At 47.1% G+C, this 23,986-nt stretch overlaps 1 protein-coding gene across 8 annotated transcripts in view; it reads right to left on the bottom strand.

The window, feature by feature from the left end:
* The window catches only part of Scn8a (sodium voltage-gated channel alpha subunit 8), a 173,442-nt gene that overhangs the window by 26,916 nt on the left and 122,540 nt on the right, over positions 1–23,986 (bottom strand). For all 8 annotated transcript variants that reach the window (XM_087556058.1, XM_087556060.1, XM_087556063.1 and 5 more), the window contains 8 exon segments: positions 16,438–16,570; positions 11,198–11,436; positions 8,203–8,376; positions 6,010–6,366; positions 3,374–3,844; positions 2,993–3,110; positions 2,259–2,413; positions 36–209 (listed from right to left, as the gene is read on the bottom strand). In XM_087556058.1, the coding sequence (XP_087412184.1) occupies positions 36–209; positions 2,259–2,413; positions 2,993–3,110; positions 3,374–3,844; positions 6,010–6,366; positions 8,203–8,376; positions 11,198–11,436; positions 16,438–16,570 (1,821 nt within the window).

The raw sequence follows: 23,986 nt of genomic DNA, 5'->3' as shown, positions 1-23,986 counted from the left end.
TACAAAGGACAAGGAATGGGTAACTGGACACCTACAGCCACAATGAGGAAGTCCAACCAGCACCAGGCATTGGTGAAGAACTTGACGAAGCCGTAGGCTGTCCACTTGAGCAACATCTCCAGGATGAAGATGTAGGTGAAGACCTTGTCCGCATACTCCAGGATGGTGCGGATGGTCTTCCTCTGCTCAATGTAGATGTCCTCAAAGGCCTGCAAGAGATGCAGCGGCTGCCGAATCAGGGCAGTGTGCCAGCGTCGCAGCTCCTCACACAAGCTGTCCGCCATCAGGTTCCCACTCCTCCACTCTGATCCCCCGCTTCCCCTCCTTGCTTATTGGTTAGTGATGCAGGGGACTGAACCCAGGGCCGGGTATATGCAGGCTAACCACTAAGTCCAGGAAAGTATTTTATTGAGAAATAATTTATATCCCATATTTAAATTCAGTGGCTTTTAGGATATTACATATTCATCACATACATTTATAACATTTTCATTATCCCACATCTTCCAGCTGTTACCTTCTGGACCCCTCATTCTGTTGGTCCTCAGTATACTAATCTGCCTTTTTGGGGGCATTTCATACAAGTAAAACGATCCAATACTTTTTTTTTTGGTTCTTTTTTTCGGAGCTGGGGACCGAACCCAGGGCCTTGGTGCTTCCTAGGCAAGCGCTCTACCACTGAGCTAAATCCCCAACCCCCGATCCAATACTTTTTTTGTGTGTGCCTGGCTGCTTCTTATTTTTTAAAGATTTATGTATATATGTATGTATGTATGTATGTATGTATGTATGTATATATGTATGTATGTATGTACACTGTAGCTGTCTTCAGACACACCAGAAGAGGGCATTGGATCTCATTATGCATGGTTGTGAGCCACCATGTGGTTGCTAGGATTTGAACTCAGCACCTCTGGAAGAGCAGTTAATGCTCTTAACCGCTGAGCCATCTCTCCAGCCTCAGGGCTTCTTTTTTTTTTTTTTTTTTTTTTTTTGGTTCTTTTTTTCGGAGCTGGGGACCGAACCCAGGGCCTTGCACTTCCTAGGTAAGCGCTCTACCACTGAGCTAAATCCCCAGCCCCAGGGCTTCTTATTTTTATAAAAAAATTATTTTCTTTCCAATCATGTGTCTGCATGTGTGTTTGTGTAAGGGTATGTGTGCAGGAGTGCAGGTGCCCATAAAGGCTATGTTGTATTGCCTGTACCTGAGTTACAGGCAGTTGTGAACTACCTGATATGGGTGCTAGGAACCGAACTCAGGTCCTCAGGAAGAATAGCTTGCATTCTTAATGGCCGAGCCACCTCCTGACCCCAAAGCCTGGCTTCTCAAAGTTCTCAATCTATCTCATAGTTCAGCGTGTGTGGATGATTCACTCTTCAAGGAGGAACACGACTCCAAGGTATGGACACACTGTGGTCTGTTTAACGATCATTACTTGATGGACACGGGCTGTTTCTACTTTTAAGCTAGTATGAATAACTCTGCTATGAGTGTTTGTGTTTGATTGGCAATGTGTTTCCAATCCTTTAGGGCGTGTGATTAGGAACAGAACTTGCTGCTAAGTCCTTAACATTGGGAGGAACTAGGAACTGTTTACCAACATGGCCACAGGACTTCACATGCAGGACATCAGGAGGGTGTGAGAGTTCCAGATGCTCACACCCTTGCCCATTGTTTATCAGATTTGACAAGATCCTTTCTGTTAGCTCCTCTATGCCACAGATATGGGGCGGGGGGCGGCCTGGGTTGGGAGAGTCTTCTCTCTCTAGGGAACTCATGAAGGAGGTAGTCCCTCCTATTGCATGATGGTGGACTATGTGGTTGTGGTGCTTGGAGGGAGCATGATGGTTACCTGTGGTTGGGAGAGTAGAAAGGCACACCTGTAGGTGTGTCAGTGAGAGCAGTTCTAGGGGAGAAATGAAGAGTGAGCAGTCTGGATGTGGAGAGGGATACTGGCCCATCTCAGGAGGCTGTCTGGGGTAGGGCAAAGCTGGCAGTGGCAGGTTTGTCTTCAATCCCATGCAAAGAGCACTGCAGGTTCGGGGGTGGGGGTTATCTTAAGGTCAGATGTGAAGAAGGGTGGATTCTAGACTCAAGAGCACTATATATATCCTGGCCAGCTCAAATCTCTTGAACAAATTCCTGTTCTTGGGAGCTCTCCACCCCTTCAAAGACTGGTAACCTCACCCAGCCTCGGTTCACTGTTTCTTTGTACCCTTCCCCCACCAGCTGCTAGTCATTCTCCCTTGACTCTCACCAGGGCGCCACTGCTGAGCAGAATCATGAAGATGATGAAGGTCTCAAACCAATTGTGCTCCACAATGAGGAAGCAGGTTTTCCGCAAGATCCACCACGACTTGCCTAGTCCTTCCTCGATGTTGACCTGGCAGCACTTGAACCGCTGGACGCAACCTGGAAGCAATGGGAGAGTCGGGTCAGACTGGACCCTTGTGCGGCCTGACTGGTCCCTTTCCAGGCTCCCACTCCACAGTAGGGAGGGTAGCCGCTGAATATGGTGAGAATCGCTGAAGCTATGTTGCAAGGGTAATAAAAAGGCAGGACTTCTGGAATCAGGAAGATCACTACAAGGAAGCAGTGAGAGGGTTGGGAGGAGGCTGGTCAGGTCAGGAGGCAGGCACAGCACACCACGGAGGCCTTTCTAATGGCAGTCGGGCACAAAAAAAATCTAGACTGGAAACTTGTATGTCAGAACTGAGTAAGGGAAATGATTAAAAAATATTTATTAAAAACCAACCTGCACCAAAAATGGCACAAGTCTACAGCGCCTCCAAAATGGTGCTCGTCCACAGCACCTCCAAGATAGCGCGCGCGCAGCCATCGCGCCTCCAAGATGGCGCCCAACCACAGCGCCTTCAAAATGGCGCCCAACCACAGCGCCTCCAAAATCACGGGCAGCCACAGCGCCTCCAAAATGGCGCCCATGACTAAACAGCACACAGGTCATGCACAACCTTTCCCTGTCCCTTTTACCCTCTGTAAAGCAGGCGTCCGGATCCAAGTATTCCTCAGGTTGCTCCACGGGAACTTCTTCCACCTCAGGCTTGATGTCGATGGTACTTCCTTCTGAGGAGCTGGTATCGTCCAGTTTCTAGACAGGAAGGAAGAGGATGGGTCAGGGAGCTGTGCAGGAACATGTCCCGTGATCATGTGTACGTGACCTCAGCTAGGGGTCACGCACAGACAGACACTAACCGCGGGGTCAGGTGGATTAAGAGCAGGGACAAACTAAAGGGTTGATTGACTCCAGAATCCATGCAACTAAATCTGGACTAGCCCAGGGAGCTCGGTCCCCAAGGGGAGACCTAGCCTGACCCTGGGGCGCTGGGCTGGTTTTCTTGGCTGGGACCTTACATCTTTGCTGCCTTCAGGGTCTGATTCGCTGCTAACATCCTCTGTGTTGAGGTTCTCGAAGTCAGACTCGCCCACAGCAATGGGCACCCGGACGGTCAGGTTTGGGTTGTTAATGAAGGACATGTGGTCCTCGTCGATGATGTACTTCTCCACGCTGCTGCCGATGCCGCTGGTGGTTCCGTTCCCGTTCTTCTGGAAGTCGCCGTTCCGGTGGATATCCACGCCCGTGTGGTTGGCGATGCAGTTGGCCTTCTTCTCATACAGCTCGTCGAGGGGTTTCACTTCATCCGCCTCCCGCTGCTTGAAGTGAGCCTGCATGAAGGCGTGCACCTTCACTTTGGTCCAGGCCACGCCCTTCTTGATCCGGATCACTGAGATCTGCAGGTTGTTCATTTCCCCGTCGTCGTCTGTGGCCGCCAGGTTGTCTGCGCTGAAGGAGCTCAGAAGCAAGGCCAGGAATAGGTTCAGCACCTACAGCAGCAGCAGCAGCAGCAGCAGCAGCAGAAAAAAGGAGCAAATGTGGAATTGTCTTGGGACGTTATCCTCTCTCCTCAGTGTGACAAATCAGAAGCCAACAGAGTCACATAGACTGCAAAGGGTTTCTGTGCTGTGTTGGCTCCTGTCATAATTCATTTTATTCATTTCTTTGTGCAAAAGATGAAATGCCTGACCTTGGGCATGCTTGCATGCTAAGTGTTCAGCCCCTCCCTGTGGTATTTTAAATGTTCACGACGCCAGATGGAAATTTCTTTCGGCTTTACGGTAAGGAGTTTTGAACTTTTCCTGGCTCTTCTCTACTTTTACGTTTGTATGATGATGCCCCAAATCTATTAATTTTCTTATGACAAGAGGGCAAAGGCTGTATTCTCTTTGAAAGAAAAAAGATAAAACCGAAAATGCCTGAATGGATGACTGAGGAGGGCAGATGAGTGCACGGAGTCATGTGTTTGTGATAGCAGGTATCTCAAAGGACCCGTGTTAGAACAATAAAATTAGGTTTCCAGAGCCATACTTTCATAAACAAACCAAGAAGGCAAAACTGAAATATGTATGCCACCTTCCCTCAAGGGTGTGTTCTGGAGCACTTTAATGTGCGAGGCCCTGTAACATATTAACAACTAAGCAAAAAGGAGTGAGTTATCTCTGCTTCCCCGGTGTCTACAAAAATCCCTTTTCTGGAAGCAGGGACAGAGCCTATAAACTGGCCACATCCAAAGTTAAGGCAGGGACACCAGAGCTAGGAGTTCAAAGTCTGAGCAGGATGCTACACCGACTTCAGTCTCTCCTGCAGAGCCAGACGCCAAGCCGTGAAATGCAGGCTTTGTTTAAAGCCCCTATTTTGCCATGTTGGATAACACACACTACTGTTTGGGTCTCATTACGTAGCCTAAACTGGCCTTAAACTCACGATCCTGATGCCTCAGCCTCCTGAGTGCTGGCATTACAGGTGTGAACCACCCAGCTTGCTAACTGCTGCAGAATGGAGGGGTGTAAGTGGTGACCGAGATCTCAAGGAGTCATTCCTGTTAGCTACACCAGAAGGCTGGGCAGAGACAGAGATGGGCTGGTACAGTCTGGTCAGCTGGAGGCAGGTGCGTGGATATCTGGTAACACACACACATCTCCCCCGCCTACCCAGGTACAGGGCCTGGCTCCACCTTTTATTTATTTATTTATTTTTAACTGAATGAACCTTGTGTGACTGATGCAGGTAGTTCTCTGATCACACTATAGGAGTGCAGCGATGCAGCCAAGAGATGCTGCAGGGAAAGCTGTGGGTACAGGATATGTAAAGAAAGAAATATAAAGGAGGAGCTGCCCGCACAAAAGGAGGGACAGGACCTGGGGGAGGAGTGTGGAGAATGTCAGGGATTGCAGACCCATCGTGGTGACTGTTTTTATTGTGGGAGAGCCATTTTTGGCTCCAAGGAATGTGTCTGGTGCAAGGAAGCTTCGTACAGAAGAAATGGGAGCAGAACAGATTGATGTGAGTTTATAGGGACTGTGTGAGCTACTGTATGGGGATTGTGTGAGCCATTCTATAGGGACTGTATGAGCCATTCTATAGGAATTATGTGAGCTGCTCTATAGGGACTGTGTGAGCCACTCTATAGGGATTGTGTGAGCCGCTTTCCCAGCTATCAGGAGCACAAGTCACACAGTGAACATGTGGCAAAGTCTGTGGACATTTCTGGTCATTGTAATTTGGGAGATGCTACTGATGGCTGATGGGCAGAGGCCAGGGATGGTGTTAGAAGTTCAACAATGCATGTGGAAGAGGCCACAACAAATATATGGCCAGAGATTTCAACAGTGCCAAAGTGAACAGATTCTAACTTTTCTAGAAAAAGGAAAGTTGTTGTAATTGGAAGGACAGATAGACAAAACCCCATGAAGTCTATCACCTGTGCGTGACCTGAGTTGGTGGGGGATCACTTAACCTAACTCTGGTTTGTTCTTTCAATTATGACCAAGGGTTATCAGGTTACAGAGTGACATGACTCAGTAGCTACCCTGGTAATAAACAGTCATTCCTTCATTTGTGCCTTAAAGCAGATCTGGGCCAAGAAAGAGTCCACCAGAGAAGGTGGTGGAGAAGCTGAGGGGACTGGGGTGAAGAAGAAGTTGGTACTGACCACCAGGTTGCCAATGACCATAACCATCATGAAGACAATGAGGCACATGGCCTGGCCGGCCACCTCCATGCAGTCCCACATGGTCTCGATCCACTCCCCACACAGCACTCGGAAGACGATGAGGAAGGAGTGGAAGAAGTCGTTCATGTGCCAGCGCGGGAGCTTGCACTCCTGGTTGATCTTACAGACGCACTCCTTGTAACTCTTTCCAAACAGCTGCATCCCCACCACGGCGAAGATGAAGACGATGATGGCCAGCACCAGGGTCAGGTTGCCCAGGGCACCCACGGAGTTCCCGATGATCTTGATCAGCATGTTCAGGGTGGGCCAGGACTTGGCCAGCTTGAAGACTCGGAGCTAAGGAGAAAACCAGTAAAAACGAAGTGATAATCCGATACCTCGCCACATTGCTGACGTAGAAAACAAAACATGCAGAATTGGAGGGATCAGCTTAAATTCATTCATCATCCTTAGGAACGTCTCAGAACTTCCTGATCTTGTCTCAGATTAAAAGCGATGAAATTGAGTTATGGATAGGAGGAAACTGATGAATTCCAGAAATCAATGGAAAGCTTTACGTCCAGGACCTAAGGAACTGCCCCTGGATTTTACATCATTGGGTCAGAACACAGCCGCTTCTGATTCGACTCTTGCGTTCTCAAAGAGACAAACTGGCAAGGGGCATGCAATCTGCAGGAGAATTGTTACCTCAAAAACCGCGCACTAGAAAATGCCAAAGATTTCCGTTTGCTTGCCAACGACTAACCAATGACTGATACGGAAGCGTGAGATGCTCAGAATAACTTGGGGGCAAGGAGAGGCAGTACCACATGCGGGAAACATCTGTGCAAGGGGCAACCCACGCTAATAATTCAGAAAGCATACATGTTGGTGTCTGTCAATCACGTGTTTATATTTGGTAATAACCACAAGGTCCTGTCAAAAGGTTGAGAATTATGGTGCATGAAGCCAGGGTGTGTTGGCCAATGGAATTATAACCTTTCCGCCATTCAGTATCAGTGTTGGGTGCCACACGTTACATAGACATTTTGGTAGACATCGACAGCAGTAGTCTGTGCTGACTGGAGGTGTAGGTCTGATCTGAAAACTCAAGAGTTACCGGGAGCCATCCTGGACCACCCACAGTTATCCCTGCCTAGCTTCTGAGTTATTCAAGATATTAGTTTTCAGGCTTTTTCTCTTGTAATTGAGGTAAGACTAGTTTTTAAAAAGTCAGCTATGTAAGGGGGCTGGAGATAGCTCAGGGATTGAAAGCACAGGACCCCAGTTCAATTCCCCTAGCACCCACAGGGCTCACAACCACATTATTCTACTTCCAAAGGACCAACCCCCTCTTCTGGTCTCTTTAAGGACTGCATGCAGCACACAGACATCCAGGCAAAAAACTCATACATATAAAGTAATATAAGTAAGTAAAGAATATAAATTTCAAAAAAAAAATCAACTGTGGACTGGATCATAGCCAGTCATTTCAGTGAGGTGCCATGCATGCAGTGTCAGTCCTGTGAGCGCCAGTCAGTTCTCTCCGGAAGCTAACGGCCTCTGTGAGAAACGCACAGCTGTTGTCCTGACTCAGAGAGGAACCAGCTGAGCAAGGTCCTTCAGTGGTTCCAGGTGTCACTCACACCTGTATTTACAGTGGCTTCTCCAGAATGACTGACCAGTGTAAACATTTCCTTATACAAATAAGCTAATAAAATGACATTAATCACTACTGTGGAAAACAAAGTCAATGTTCAATGACTAATTTCAATCTGGTTTAATAAAACCCTAGCTTACTTTCAATTTCTAGCAGGGGTCATCACACTGAAGAAATGAAGAAAAGCCTCTTTAAACACGGAGATTCTCTCTGTGGGAGAGAACTCAGAGGAAGGTACCCAGAGAAACAACCCAAGGAGCCAATCAAATGACCTCAGAAGGCCCTGGGAAGTCTTTGTCTAAAGTGATCATGATTTTCTAAGGGACCTCTAAGAACTAGTTTCTTTGGCTTATTGATTTCGGACCCTAACTTTTACACCTTCTTACATTTGGCAGAAAATGTTTCAAGATTTTAGTGGAGAGGCCAACTGCAGTGAGGCAGGCGCCCTTCGGTAGGTGCCCTGAGCTATACAAAGTGCTGTCTAGCAGTTGTAAGACAGAAACACGCAAAGAAAGCAGAGGAATCTGGAATACCAGTCGGAAAGACCGCAGCACTGAGAGCCCCTCCACATCTGCGAGACTCAGCTCCATTAAACTGAGGGAGACAATAAATCCGTCAAAAATGTTCCAGCCTTCTTGGAAATAATAGTAGGGGTCCATGGCTATGAGCTTCAGAAACATTTCCGCCGTGAAGATCCCGGTGAACACCTGAGGAAGTGGAGGCGGGAGGTGAGGAGGGGACACCAGAAAGAACACACCTTATCTCTTTCAAGACAACTTACCCACGAATCAAGAGCCAGCTACGGCCTCCATGCTGCAGGCCACCAAGGCCTGGATGTCCCCATGGGCACCCGGATTGATACAGGACAGGCTCCTTTTTGTTTGAATGAAGTGCTCGGCCCCGGCACCTCCATCTCTTTCGTTCATACTGGGTGGCACGTGATTAAGAAATAATTCAAGCAATATGAAGAACAGGATAGAAGGCCACCGCCTTTTAAAAGCTGGCAGGTATTTGGTGGTCTAGTTTTATGGGGGAGTAATTATAATCAGCAACAATGTATCCATATTTCAGAGTAGCTAGAGAAGACTCTGATGGTTATGGCAAAGAAAGGTAAGTGTTGGAGGTGCTGGGTTTTGTTAATTGCTCTTAACTAATCACTGTATAAACACACACATGTATATATCAATAAAAGGAAGTAAGGAAGTAATAGTTGCAAAATAATTGTTCACAACACACCATCATTCATACACACACACACACACACACACACACACACACACATATCTTACATATTACCAGGCCTAGTCATATGGTATGGTTTAAGTACTAAAAGCAATCATATATTGTCCAAAGCATCTAAAACGAGCAGGAAGTCCACAGTCTCCCTGCCTTGCATGTAACTACCATTTCCTATGATCTTTCTCAGTTTTAAATGCATATATATCGCAATACAGAATGTCTGGGGCCTAATTTCCTAGCTGTCACAAGTCCATCTCAGCTGTTGCATGGTCTTCCTGATCCATTCTGTTGCCTGTTACTGTCACTGGATGAAGCTTACGCAAGGAACTCCCTCACTGTGGGACACTTGGTGCCTCCTTCTGACCTCTCAGTATAACAGCCGATTCATCTGCAGCTGCTGTATGCGAGAACTACTCCCTTCTTCCCTGCTGCTTATGCCCCATAGATCACTGTGCATTTCCTGGGGCTATCCCTGTCACCTAGGCCTTAGGAAAGTAACATGCTGGAAGAATATCAACTAACAGGACAGATGCTGTGACAAGGGTATACCTTAGGGCAGGATACCCACATATGACTCTTTTTTTTTTTCCGGAGCTGGGGACTGAACCCAGGGCCTTGCGCTTGCTAGGCAAGTGCTCTACCACTGAGCTAAATCCCCAACCCCATATGACTCTTACTGATTATTAATTTTTTTTTAAAGCCATGACTGTCCTGGAACTCTCTCAATAGACCAGACTAGCCTTGAATGAGGGAGCTGCCTGCTTCTGCTTCCCAAGTGCTAGGATTGAAAGTATGCACCACTGCCCAGATGATTACTACATTTTTACAGAGAACTTTTTATGCAACAGTATTTTAATCCACAGGCCAGGGCTGGTTCTAGCCTTTGGGGCTAAGCGGGGCACCTCTGCGATGTGCTTCCCAGCATCAGAAGCCAGTTCTCAAGAAGGACTGAGACCACCATGCAGATGAACAGCATGGCTATCAGAGTCAGGGGGCGGGGCTTCAGAGCCAGGGGGCGGGGCTTCTGTCCACTATGGAATGGCTACTAGAGATCCGCTACAATCTGCCGTGGATAGCTACACTACACTGGCACCAAGGTCTAAGAGGGATGAGAATGTATCCACATTGAAGGGTGAAGTGGGGCTGGCAGAGAATGGGAGCTTAAGCAGGGCAAAGATCGCATGTCAGCAGGGAGAACACGAGTAAGGGAGAGAGAGCCCCTGCAGCTTGGAAGGCCCCGTGTAAGGTAGGGAAGGTGTCCCCGAAGAGAAGCGGCCCATTCTGAGAGAACAGGAGGGTGAAGGTGTGTGTGGTCCAGTTTGAGCCAGGTGGAAGTGAGTGTCTGGAAAGTGGTACAGACGGGTGTCGCAATGTGAGGAGTCAGGGTCTGAGGGGGACGAAGAGAGCTTCCGTTTCAGAGAAAGCCTACGGGGTGCGGAGGTGTGAGAGATGTGTCCGGGAGGGCTCGGATGATTCCTCAAGAGTCAAGCAGGGTACACATGCAGGGAGGCCTGTGCAGGCTGTCGGTCTAGGAAGGATGAAGGACTTCTCATATGGAGGGCAGTGGTCGGGATGCTAACAGGCCGGTGGTACCACACGTGTGCTGAAGCCCCCCAGCACTGGGTGCTGGAGCTCGAGCCTGGGTCCCATCTTTGTACTAAAGAAGGAGAACATAACCCAAAGTCATGACTTTTTGATGTTTTAAAACTTCATACTTTTCTCTTCTAAATAATATAATTAAATATATGATTTAACAGTACAAGAAACTTGGCAGGGATCAGCTAATAGCAGAAACTGGAAGATGGCCCAGAAGTTGGATGGGAGAGGAAATTGAACGTTCCCCATAAATAACAGCATATGGGAGGTAAGATCCCACAGTACAGGCAGTGTAGGGCACTCTGTGCATCACGGGAAGCCCTTCATCTAGGGGGCTGAGAAAGGAGGGGTTCTGAGAAGCACGAGAAACAGATGAGGGGTTCTCCAAAACCAACCCATTAGATCTGCCGCAGGCGCTGGACCAACTCGCTGTCCTGTCTCCCACTCGGCCACTGTAGCTGGCTTCCTGCCAACAGCTCTAAGAGGCATCTTCAGAGTTCTCCAGGGAAGGCGCAGCTGAAGGTGCCTGGCAGAAGCGCGGGTGGCAGGGTATGTGGATAGATACCCTTGTCTCCAATTAACTATCACCTCCTTGTTAACTAAATTCCAGCTCCCCCCCCCCCACACCAGGAAAAGCCCGGCAGCCGCGAAACCACGTTCAAGTCGTTCATCGGAGACCCTGCTCCATCTTACCAGATTTCCTACGGCCAAGACGTGTTCGAACTGTGGTGTCATGGGATGGTGCTCCATTGCCATAAATAGCGTATTCAGAACGATGCAGATGGTGATGGCTAAGTCTACAAAAGGGTCCATGACGATTAAGTTCACGATCTCCTTCAGTTTTATCCAGTAGGGGTGACACTCCCAGATGAGGAAAGTGTTGGCAAACTTATACCAGCACGGTGGGCACTTTCTCTGAGACTCTTCCAGCTCTGGAGTGAGCAAAGAACAGAGAGCCCTCAATATGGAGCAGTGGTTCTCAACCTGTGGGTCATGGTCCCCCCTGGGGGTGGGGAGTGAACGACTCTTTCACAGGGGTCACCTAAGACCAGCAAAAAACACAGATATTCACATCACGGTTCATAACAGTAGCGAAACAACAGTTATGAGTAGCAATGAAAATAATCTTATGGTTGGGGGTGTCACCACAACACAAGGAGCTGTGTTAAAAGAGCTGCAGCAATAGGAAGGTTGAGAACCACTGCTACAGAGAGGAAACAGGATACAGAGTATCTTCCTCTGAACAGGATACAGAGTATCTTCCTCGGGTCAGCTGTGTTTTTTGTTTTGTTTCGTTGTTTTTTTGTCGTTATTAAATCTGTGAATAAAGGGTGCTTGTCTGCTGATCCTCCTCAGTTCCCTTCACATTAAGATAAAAGGGAAAGTTCCTTCCCTATAATACCAGGTCAGATAATTGCTATTAATTGTGGGATCATGAAAAAGGTTAAGCAACTTTGGGGGGTGGGGCTAGGAATGAAACAAATTGGGGTCTGGAAGAGACGGCTCAGTCAGTAAAATGCATACTGTGCAAGCTTGGGGCCCTGAGTTCAGATACCCTGCACCCAGGTAAAAGCGGAGGCCAGCAGTGCGTGTCTGTGGGCAGAGCCCCAGAGCTTGCTGGTAGCCAGCCTAACCTCCTCACCTCTGGCCTCCATGTGAATGTGCACAAATGTGTACCTGCACACACATGCACAGACCTATCTATACACTAACACACACACACACACACACACACACACACACACACAGAATTAAACAAGGTGCCTCAGGACTTAGCGGATTGTGGGTGTTCTGGAGAGTGTATCAGGCGGAAATGCCATCTTCATCAGCAGGAAAGGGATTGACAGATGCCAAGTATGTGTCTGCTGCTTTCAAAGCACAGGCCAGTGTCCCACCTTCAGTGAGGCTGCAGCTCATAGCAGAGTCAGCTACACAGGGGGCGCCCTCTCCTTTCTCTCTTCCTTCCTCCAGCTCTCTCTCTCTTCCCTTTCCTATTCTCCGTCCTTCCTTCTCTCTCGTGGCATCTCTCTCCACCCTTCCATACTTCCTTTTTTCCCTTCCTTTACTTAGTCTTATTCTCATCTCTCTTCAGAGAGGGATCTGGCTTTTCAGCAGCCTCATGTGGCCCACACATAAAGGTCATCCAGGAAATGAAGGGAGGAGCTTGCAACCTGGTCAATGCCCTCCTTCCCAGGCTCCCTCCCCGGAGCCACACTGACACTGATGCCCTCCTTCAGGCCTGCCCAGAACTGTGGGACTCTCAGCACTGAACAGACACTGACTAAATGGTCTCTCAGATTATTTAGGAAGTCAAAATGAAAAAGAACGATTAGACAGCTAAGGCAGAGAGCTGGTGGCCACACCAACCCTGGAACAAGCCTCAGAAGGCAAGACTCTCCTCAAATTATAGGAAACGGTTGGAATTACAAAACTCCAAGTTCCTCATCCAGTGAAGATGTTCTTCAAGAAGCCGAACTTAAAATCTGTCAGGAAGATATCCTTCGGACCAGGAAGTGGGTCCACAAGACTTAAATCCCTGGGACACCAATAAAATAAAAATAAAATTCTTCCCAAAGCTGTAAACCTAGCACACAGGAGACTAATGTATAAATATGAGGCCAGCCTGGGCTAAATGACTGGGCTAGCTAGGGCTGCATAAGTTCTGATTTATAAAAACAAAACCCATCATTAATCAAATAAACAAAACTCTCCAACGCTTCCCCAACAATGGGATGCCGGCCAGTCTGCTTCTCCTTCTCCAGCCCACTGTCTGTGGCCCATGGCGATGGCTTTATTTTAGGGTGGGGTGGTCTGGGCTGGGTATCTGACTGGCTCTCTGGTTGCTAAGAAAATGGTTGCCTTGGTTTTCAGACTGAAGGGCCCCAGTGAGAGCCACGTGGGAGTCTGCGTGGGAAAAGAAGTCTGTGAAGAGAATTTGCCTCAGCCTCTTTCCTGCAGAACTCCCTCCTTTCCCAAGGTAAATTTAGTTTTCATCCCCGAAAAAGAAAAACGAAAAGGTTCTCTTATTTCCATAAATTCTTACAGCGCATATTTGGAAATTCGGTTCCGTTCCGTTTTTATCTCCTCCCTTCTCCAAATGTCTGCTGCTTAGCGGTTCTGCTGGGGAAGATGAAGCCCCGACTGTTCACATCTGAGAGATGACATGATTGCCACATCTTACGCTGAACGTCTTAGCAGACAGTAAAGGGGTTCTCTACCCTTGAGACCACCCAGAGGATCCCTGCAGGCTACCTGTTTCCTACCCCTAGCTACATCCTTGAGCTGGGGAGAGCCCCCAGGAAGGTCAGCGCCACAAAGAGCACGATGGGCAGGAGGGACGGAGAAGGTGCGCATCTCCGTGTCTCCGGGGGTCCGCGTCTCAGTGAGTCCTTGGCTAAATGGATCCTTTGCTTAATGGAAGTTTGTTAGTTTCTTGGAGACGGGGTCCCATTATATTGCTTCATGGGCTCCTTGGAGCTTCCCGCCTCAGCTTCCTTATTGGCAAGCACGGCGGATACACATTGTACCTGATATTTTTCCGGGCTTTCTGCTGTTACGTGCCAGCCCCACAGGCCTCCATGGCAAAGCGTCGTGTTTGGGAATGGGCTGAGATAAGGGACTGAGGTGTTCGGAGGTTTGTGGACTTTCTCTTGCCTTGCTTCTGCATAGTTTTTTGAGGGGTTAGGGCAGGAAGCAGTCCCAGGAGTACTGGAGACTGTTTTCAAGGTGCTCCCTCCGCCCACCAAGACAGTGACTTTGAGGAACCAAGAGGTTTATGTCGAGAGTTTTCCTCAACTCAAACACTCGCAGCATTTTTCGGCTGGGCAGGGAAGAGTGTCCACTGCCTCGGCACTTTTGGGTGAACAGATGGTACCAGTCGCCAGCACGGACTGGATTGATGTTTGAGGGGCAGTACCCGCCATGGCCATTCCTCCCTAGGGAATCACAACTGTTGCAAGGCAGCACTAAAGCCCCGCCCCCTTCTCCATGATCTCTTCCTCAGCGCTCCTGTTCTAAGGAACAGTGAGGTTGCTCTCATCCACCTACATCTGACCCAGCGCTGACACCCAGAGCTCCTGGCTCCCCTAGCTGCAGATTTGGCAGAGTCTACTGGACACTACTGAGTGAGTTTTCAACAGGATCCAGTGAGGAGGGGCAGCGAGGTTTTTCTTCTTAAGTATGGAATTCTAGGATCCCCCACTACAATATCTAAATCTTTAGGTAGACAGGAGTCTGCTTCTTTGCTTTGAAAGCAATAATTTAAATCTTTGGATTAAAATGACCTTCCCAACTGTAAGTCTTGGAATGAGGGTGTTTACTCATTGAATGCTCTCACTGTAGCAAGCAGCAACGAGAGCCAGGTCTGTGGTTAAAACCAGTGGCTCTTTGTTAACGTCTTTAATCTGCGCACACTGCTCAGCTGCAGCCATCACTGCCCCTTGCTTATAGGTCCCAGCTCATCAGCATCAATTAAAGGAGTCAAGACAAGGTACAGGACAGGAGAGTGTGGTGGTAGGATGGGTACAGGCTATGGGAGCAGTCAGGCCAACCAACAGAGAAGTGCTAGAATGGCTTTCTTCCTTAGGAGACACAATTACAACTACAGCTATCTTCATTCCTTGAGCGATGTGCCTTGTGTGTGTGTGTGTGTGTACACGTGCATGTGTGCATTTATGTGTATGTGAGTGTAAGTGTGTGAGTATGTATGTGTGTATGTGTGAATATGTGCACATGTGTATGTGTGTGAGTGTGTGTGTATGTGTGTGTGTATGTGTGAATATGTGCATATGTGTATGTGTGTGTGTATGTGTGTGAGTGTATGTGTGAATATGTGCACATGTGTGTATTTGTGTATGTGTGTGAGTTTGTGTATGTGAGTGTATATGTGAATATGTATATGTGTGAGTGTGTTTGTATGTGTATGTGTGAGTATATGTGTGTATGAGTGTATATGGTGTGTAAGTGAGTGTGTATATGTGCGAGTGTGTGTATGTGTTTGTGAGTGTATGTGTATGTGCATGTGTGTATATGTGTGAGTATGTGTATGTGTGTGTGTGTTTGTGTGTGTCTGTGTGAGTGTATATGTGTGTGTATGTGCATGTGTGTATATGTGTATGTGTGTGTATGTGTGAGTGTGTGTGTGTATGTGTGTATATGTGTGAGTGTGTGTGAGCGTATGTGTGTGAGTGTATATGTGTGTGTATGTGCATGTGTGTATATGTGTGAGTATGTGTGTGTGTGTGTGTGTGTGTGTGTGTGTGTGGTTAGTGGGAAGAAGGGAGTGTGTAGAACAGAAGGGAGGAAGACATAGACAGCTTTCGAAGTATAAGTGCCCCATGCTCATATTTAATCGAAGTCTCCGGAAGTGACTCCACAGCAACACCCACTGCTCCAAGCACAGCAAAGCCAGTTTCAGTGTGGCTTGAGCCTCCCCACTGGCCAGACCCTGTGCCAGGCCACTGCAACGAGCAATCAGTAATTGCTGTGCTGAATAGAACGTTCTGTTGTGATGGTGTCCCTGTTGATAATGAAATGTATCTGAGGGAGCTTGATTTCCTATCTCAGTTGTCACACACACACACACTTGAAAAACTCTGTCCTGGGCTCTAAGTGCATAATAAAATTAGCCATCATTCTCAGGCCAGTGCTCCTCGGCTTGTAGTTCTCACAGTCTGCAGTGATCTGCCTGAAACTTCAAAGCCCGTGCCTCGAAGCTTGAAGACCCTCTATCCGATGCTGACCTCGACGAGAACTCAAAACCCAGAGTGAACAGCGGCTGCTCAGGCAGCTGAAAGAAGGCTGCTCAACCTGATGCTCTGACTCCCAGTGCTGCTTCTCACTGTTTGCACACACACACACACACACACACACACACACACACTACACACTCGCAGCTCAGTTGCTCCGATAGGCAAGACATAGAGGGCACACACCTTCCACTAGCGTGTTTGTGACCACGCTCATTATGCTGTTGATTCTGTCCTTCCGTCCGTAGGAGGCGAGTTGGTCCATAGAAACTAAAAGAGATCCAGGGCCTTTCTTCTTAATTTCCACCTCAGTCGTTGCCTAGAGGAAGGGGGGGGGATAAAGCAAATAGGGTGAGTGGTATTCGGTTTACACAGGGCTCGGGCCCCACTGGATTGACCGTTGAGTGTGAGCAAAAGCCTCATCATCTGCACTGCTTTAAAAAAAATCTTGGGGTTGGGGATTTAGCTCAGTGGTAGAGCGCTTGCCTAGGAAGCGCAAGGCCCTGGGTTCGGTCCCCAGCTCCGAAAAAAAAGAACCAAAAAAAAAAAAATCTTAATTTCTCCTAGATCCACTCACCTCCATACCCCCTACCCCCCGCTGGACTTTGTGCTCCCCTTCTTCCCCCAAGCAGCTATCAGTCAGTTGCTAAGAGCTCCTCGGCCAGTGGTGGGCTTCATGCCCACCCCCTCTCCATGCTGGAATTCGGTCTGGCTTGAGCTGCCACAAGTCTTACCCAACCACGAGCCCTGCAGGCTATAGTAATGCCTATCCCTGGCAAGCTAGCCCAGCCAGATGCTGCCTGTGGCAGCAGCACAGACATCTTGAGAGTTAAACAGCCACTTTCTAGCTGGATTTAGGTCCTCCTCCATACGGCTAAACAAACAAACAACTCTTGACTCTATAATCCTACTCATAAGTTGGCCATGGGTGATCTTTAGTTCTGTGACTGAGAACAAGTCATTTGAATGTAGCCAGATCTTCAGTGAACCCAAGAATCTGGCTGGGACCCAATGACCTCCTCTGGTTAAGCCTAAGGCAGGAATGCCACAGCCCCCAGGGTCACCGAGATGGGAAAGGACCCTGTGTTCTCCTCTCCGAGTCTTGCAGCCACAACATTTGGCTAGAATTGGCTCGTTTGCCAAAACAATTCAGTTTTACCTCTACCTGAAAATTAGGAGGCTGAACTCCTCCCCAGCCGCTGTCTGGAGGAGCTCCATCCCTCTCTGTCTTGTCCAAATGGGTGGCTTAAAACCCATCTCTTGGCTAACCATTCTGTCCCTGTATTATGTCACCTGTGTGCACTTTCCTGCTCCTTCCATGGTGGCTTGGGCAGACAATCACCACTTCCAGCACAGGGAAAGACATATTTGTCTGAGGCAAGGCAAGCATGTCAGATCAGCAACAAAATAATCTTGTTTTGGAAATAAAACACTTCTGAGGAGCTATTCAAACACTCCCTGCTCTTATCCGTGCTTAGATTTGAGAGACTGCACAGAGGATAATTCCTAGCAGATGACAAAATTAATCTCATCTAGGATTTTACTTGTGCTGCCCTACTGACTTAGGCATTCGGTTCGCCCGGGTGTTGCTTATGTAGCAGGACTGCAGAAGAAATGGAAACGTGAAATAACCGATCTCCACAAGGATTCCTGATTGTGGTTCTATAAAAAACATCTGTATATGTGGGAATGACATTAACTATTATCTCAGATAAGATATTGTTCCTAAGAGGCCATTTTATGCCATAATTTTCATCCCGACAGAATATTTAATGAATCACATTAAATCTACTACGCCATAAAAGTGATATACACGTGAATGTGCGAAGGCTGTCTATCTTAGGCACTTACTCCTGGCATTGGACAGATCCGAGACTTTTACTGAGCTGACCCTTCTATCAATCTATGGAATACAGGACAGATGATGTTCAGAATGTTCACTCCCAAATGACCAGATGATAAATACGGAAAGGAAGGCTCCACATATTACTGCTTTTGTATCTATTTTCTGCATCTGTATATAGCAAGAAATAATTTCTTCAGACTGTACTAGTACCAACCTTATATCAACCTTAAAAAAAAATAAGATTAGTAAAAGCGGAGTCTAAAACAGGGTTGGGGTACAGTCATCAGACCGTCAATGATGATCGCCTCTGCTGCAGACTGGATTTAGCCTGTGTATTCCATATTCCCAATCCTAACTGTGGGACTGGGGTTGTTAAAAACAACCACAGAAAAGTTAAGCTTCAAGCCTATTAAGGGAGGACCACTCATTCTTATCTTCTTACGTTTACACCAAGAGCGTTCGAGTTAACCAGAGAGAGGTTACAGGGGCCAGCAACGGGGTTTAACCAAGGAAATCGAGGTGAGCCTGTCATCAGACTGACAGGGCAGACAGCAGGGTAGCATCAGCCTGACAGGGCAACCCTGGCAGAGCAACATCACCCTTCCTGGTCCACCTATAAACCCTTTTCCTGTGCTGCAGGAAAGGAAGAAGGCTGGTGCCTCTCACTACGTCTAACACGGTGTTGAATCTGAAGTCCAGGCCTGTGTACTGAGGCAAACAGGAAAATGGGACAGCTGCTCTCAGAAAGTGTTATCCCCTGTGTGGAAACTCTATGGAAGTTTCTCCAAACCCTTCAAACCTAACAGAAGCAAGAGGCTACAATGTATATACAATGTACAGCTTAACTATACCCTGACAATACTTCGAAAATAAAGCTCTCAAATTACATCCTTATGGTAATACCTTTAAAAATACGAAGGAATAAAACTATCCAAAGGCGAGAAGCTCTCATGATAAATTGTGTGGCTCTTCTGAGAGACACTTAGGAAGACTTAAATAAACAAAGGAGCATGCCCTGTTCACAGACATTAGAGCTAAGATGGCCGCCTTCTCCAAATGGACTCATCAGCCCAGTGTTACGCCCATCAAAATCCAAGGCTTTCAGGAAAAAACTGATGATTGTGAAATTAATAAGGACATATAAAGGCTGGGGAAAGAAAAGGGAATTTAAAAAAACTGTTAAAATAACCATTTGAAGGACTCTGTTACACATCTTTGAATACATGTAGAATTCTGTTTAAAGGATTTGTTTGTATTGTCCCATTTCAGAACTTTGTATGAGGTGAGAATGAAGAAGGTTAGCATGTATCGGCATAAGTAGAGACGCGGACTCTAGACATAGACTCAGAGTATATAAAACAGTGCATGTGAGCAAGGTCCCAACATGCCGGGAGAAGAGAGCTTTTGCAAGAGGTGCTGAGAGACAGGATAGACACCCAGCCTAGTCCTTATAAGTCCTTATTTATATAAGTTGGTTTGAGGTGATCAGAGATGTGGATATGTGGATAAGAGATGTGGATAAGAGATGTGTTAAAAAACATTTCATAGCACTGAGAGTTCTTGAACAAGATGCAGAAAGCAGTATCACAAAATAAGAACTAATGTTAAAAAGTAATTTTGTCCTAAAGAACCTAGGGGTCTGGAGAGATGGCTCAGCGGTTAAGAGCACTGACTGCTCTTCCAGAGGTCCTGAGTTCAATTCCCAGCAACCCCATGGTGGCTCACAAACATCTATAGAGTGATTTGACGCCCTCTTCTGGTGTGTGTGAAGAGAGAGATAGTGTACTCACATACATAAAACAAACAAATCATTTTTAAAAGCCTATATCTAGAACAACCAAGAAACTATCAACTCAACGGAAAACAACAGCCAGTTAACAATTATCCAAAGATCTTAAACATCGCATTAATGAGGACATATAACAGATTGGAGAGATGGCTCAGAGGTTAAGAGCACACACTGGTCCTCCTGAGGACCCGAGTTCGATTCCCAGCACCCACTCAGGTGGCTTACAACTGCCTGTCTGTCTGACACCTTGGAACTCTGGGTACTTGCATTCATGTGCATATACTCACACACATATACATAATTAAAATAATAAAAATCAGGCTAAAATAAGAGAGCACATACATTTCTACAGCCCACATGCCTCTGCCTCTCTGTACACCCCAGTCTCATGGGCTTTGGAGCACACGTTGGCTGTGGCCCTGAGTGGCCCCTGGAGAAAGATTTGTGTTCCAGGTCCTCTCAGGGCCACGCCTGCAGACAGGCACCTGACAGCTGCGGCTCTGCTGTGGGAAGAACAGTGCTTCCCTCACACGAAGAGTCATGACTGGACCTGCTTCTCAGGCTGTGTTGACCTCCTCGCTACAGTCAATTTTTCATGAACTCTGTGAATAATTATAAGCTCATGGACTTAGGAAAAGCAATTGGGAAGCAGAGGCCAGCAAATGTCTATGAGACCAAGGCCTGCTTAGTTTACACGGAGAGTTCTAGGCCAGCCAGGACAGCATCGTAAAGCCAACCCCTACTGAAACTAAAAGGCAGGGGCTGGGGTAGTTCAGTGGCAGCCCCCACTCCCTTTTAGCATGGAGGAGATCTGGGGTGCAATCGCCAGCAACGTAAGTCAGTATATAAAGTAGATGAAGCAAAGACTAGCAAAGCTGTCTCTCATACACTTGCTGGGATAAAAAATGATGTAACTAGTTTAGAGAACTAGTTTGCAATTTCTCATAAACACATTAGACAATTTAGCATAAGCCCAGGATTTCCCCACAAAGGTATTTAATAAAAAAAGAAAACTTTCAGGCATGTGTGGTGGTGATGTGCTCCTTAAATCTCAGCACCCAGAAGCAGGAGCAGGAGAATCTCTGTGAGTTCAAGGCCAAACTGGTCTACACAGAGTTTCAGGATGGTTAGGGCCATATAGTGAGAATCAGCTCCTCCCCCCACCTCTGTCTCTCTGTCTCTCTGTCTCTCTGTCTCTCTGTCTCTCTCTCTCTCTCTCTCTCTCTCTCTCTCTCTCTCTCTCTCTCTCCACACACACACAGGTCACACCAGCCTTGAAATCACATGGGAGCTCTTCACTCCTCTCCAGTTCTCCAGACTAACTAGCAACTTTGTGGCCGACTACCTGCTGCAGCCTCTCTGTCTCTGCCCCCATTCCCAGGGAACTAAGCAGACCCTCCCCATACAACTTTCCCTTCCTCATCCCATCTCTGTCACTGGAGCCTCTCTCTCCAGGAAACCAGCCTGGCAGACCAGGCATGTGACTTTCTCCTTCCAGTCCTCCAATTCTAATTCCCCACTCTCTCATCCCCAGCCCTGTAACAAACAGAGCACGAGCAGGGCCCATCTTCTCTCTCTTCTCCCATTCCCTGTGTGCTCCCGGATTCTCCTGACACACCCAGGCTACCTTCTCAGCCTCCCCTCCCTGCCCTCTAGCCCACCCCCATTCCTGCATATCAGCTCCCAATACTTAGAAACAAGCGCTGCCCTGGGGACTCCCATTGGCCACACCAGGCAGGGACTCAAGTGCTCCCCACCAGGAAACCCACATCCACCACAGTTTCCTCAGAGAGGGTAGAGAAACCACAAAGACAAGACCAAACCAACACTTAGAATTACAATCACCCCAGATACCAGCATGAAAGTCAGTAACAGCCAGGACAGTATGTCTCCTCTAGAGCACAGCATCCTACTACAGGAGGCCTAGGAGATGCAATATGGCGGAAGCACTAGCTATTATGAATATGCTCAAGGGCCTGAGAGAGGTACGAATGAATAAATCCATTAACGAAATCTATGAAAACACACAAAACACTGGAATGCAATGAAGAGAGCAGTTCAAGGCGCAAACGTGGAAATGGGATCAATAAGGAAAGCACAAACTGTTATAAAACTGGAAATGTAGGAACTCAAATAGGAGGAGCCTCAGCAGCAAAGCCTCAACAACAGAGACAGAATCTTAGGCGTTGAGATGAGATAGAAGCGGATGCCTGAGCTAAATAAATTAAAAATAAAAAAAATCCAGACACAAAATGCACAGAAGTCTGTGACCCTATGGAAAGACAAATCTACAAATAATAAGAATAGAGGAAAGAGAAGAAACCCAGGGTCAAAGGCACAGAAAATATTTTCAACAGACTCATGGAAGAAAATTTCCCTAACCTAAAGAAGAAGATGCCTCTAAAGGTACAAGAAACATACAGGACACCAAAGAACTGGACCAGAAAAGAAAGTCCTCATGACACATAACAATTAAAATACTAAACATCCAGAACAAAGAAAGAATATTAAATGCTGCAAGGGAAAAAGAGAAAGTAACATAGAAAGGCAGATCTACTGGAATTACACATGACTTTTCGGTGGAGGCTCTAAAAGCTAAAATGGTCTGGGAAAAGAGAGCACAGCCAGCCCAGACTACTATACCCAACAAAACTCAGTCACCATAGACGCAGAAAACCAGATATTCCATGATAAAACTAAATTTAAGCAATATTTATCTACAAATCCAGCTCTCCTGAAGGCACTAGAAGAAAAATTTCAACCTAAAGAGGCTAACCACAGCCAAGAAAACACAACGAACAAATAATCTCCGAGCAGCCATGAAAGAGTAGAGGAAAAAGGATCCTCACGCCACAAAGAACACCAGACACTGCTCACTGGTAACTCTCAACATCTACGGTATCAATTCCCAATAAAAAGACAGGGAATAACAAAATGGATGGGAAAACAGGATCCTTCTCCTGCATCCAAGACATCAAGGACAGACATCACCTCAGGGTGAAATGAAGGATAGAGATATTCCAACAAAAGGGACACAAGACACACGCTAGTTTAGTCATTTTAATATCTGACAAAATAGACTTCAAACTAAAACTAATCCAAAGAGATAGAGAAGGACCCTATATACTCAAAAGAAGGTTCTGCCAAGAAGATGTTGCAATTCTGAACATTTATACACAAAATGTAGGGCATCAAAGTTCATTAAAAAACAAAACAACCTCCGAGAGCCAAGAAACAAAGACACCATACAGCTTGAATCCCATATCGACCCCACACACTGATAGTGGGAGATTTCAATACCCCGATCACACCAATAAACAGTTCACCCAGACAAAAACCAAAAGCAATACTCAAGCTAAGCTGTGGCAAGGACCTTCCCCTAATGAATAGAGATTTCAGGGGACCAATCACTGGGTGAGGAGTAAGCAGGATTTCCAGGTTGGAGAGGGGAAGAGAGGAGGAGAAAAGAAAGTACAGGGAGGAGGAGAGGAAGGAAGATGGTGGGAGAAGGATGACCCAGATCTGTACGGCTTTAAGTAGCCACAGGTAGCTATGAATAGCATAAAAGGGATGGATAATTACAGGACAATTTGTCTTATCTAGACAATTTGTCTTATCAATTGGCTCTGAGTTTATCGTATGGATGTTTTAGGGGGTGAGAATTTACTGATATAAATCTGATGGATAAATTATAAGCCTCTAGAGTTTTGATTATATCGGGTTATAGGGATTTGTGGCAGCAAACCACGAGACGGGCAAGACAGGTGGCCAATGTATGGGGCTGGCGTGGCAGCGACTCACCCTGGTGGTAGTGTTGGGTGGTGAGTAGCAGGTGATAGCGTTGGGTGGTGAGTAGCAGGTGGTAGTGTGGGGTGGTGAGTAGCAGGTGGTAGTGTGGGTGGTGAGTAGCAGGTGGTAGTGTGGGTGGTGAGTAGCAGGTGGTAGTGTTGGGTGGTGAGTAGCAGGTGGTAGTGTTGGGTGGTGAGTAGCAGGTGGTAGTGTTGGGTGGTGAGTAGCAGGTGGTAGTGTTGGGTGGTGAGTAGCAGGTGGTAGTGTGGGGTGGTGCATCCTTTTTTTTAATATTTCCCACTACACTAAGC

The sequence above is a fragment of the Rattus norvegicus genome, chromosome 7 (genome assembly GCF_021556685.1).
Source record: "Rattus norvegicus strain SHRSP/BbbUtx chromosome 7, alternate assembly SHRSP_T2T, whole genome shotgun sequence".
In the NCBI taxonomy this organism is placed as follows: domain Eukaryota; kingdom Metazoa; phylum Chordata; class Mammalia; order Rodentia; family Muridae; genus Rattus; species Rattus norvegicus.
The sequence above is the reverse complement of the archived record's forward strand: the minus strand, read 5'-3'. Positions and strand labels throughout refer to the sequence as shown.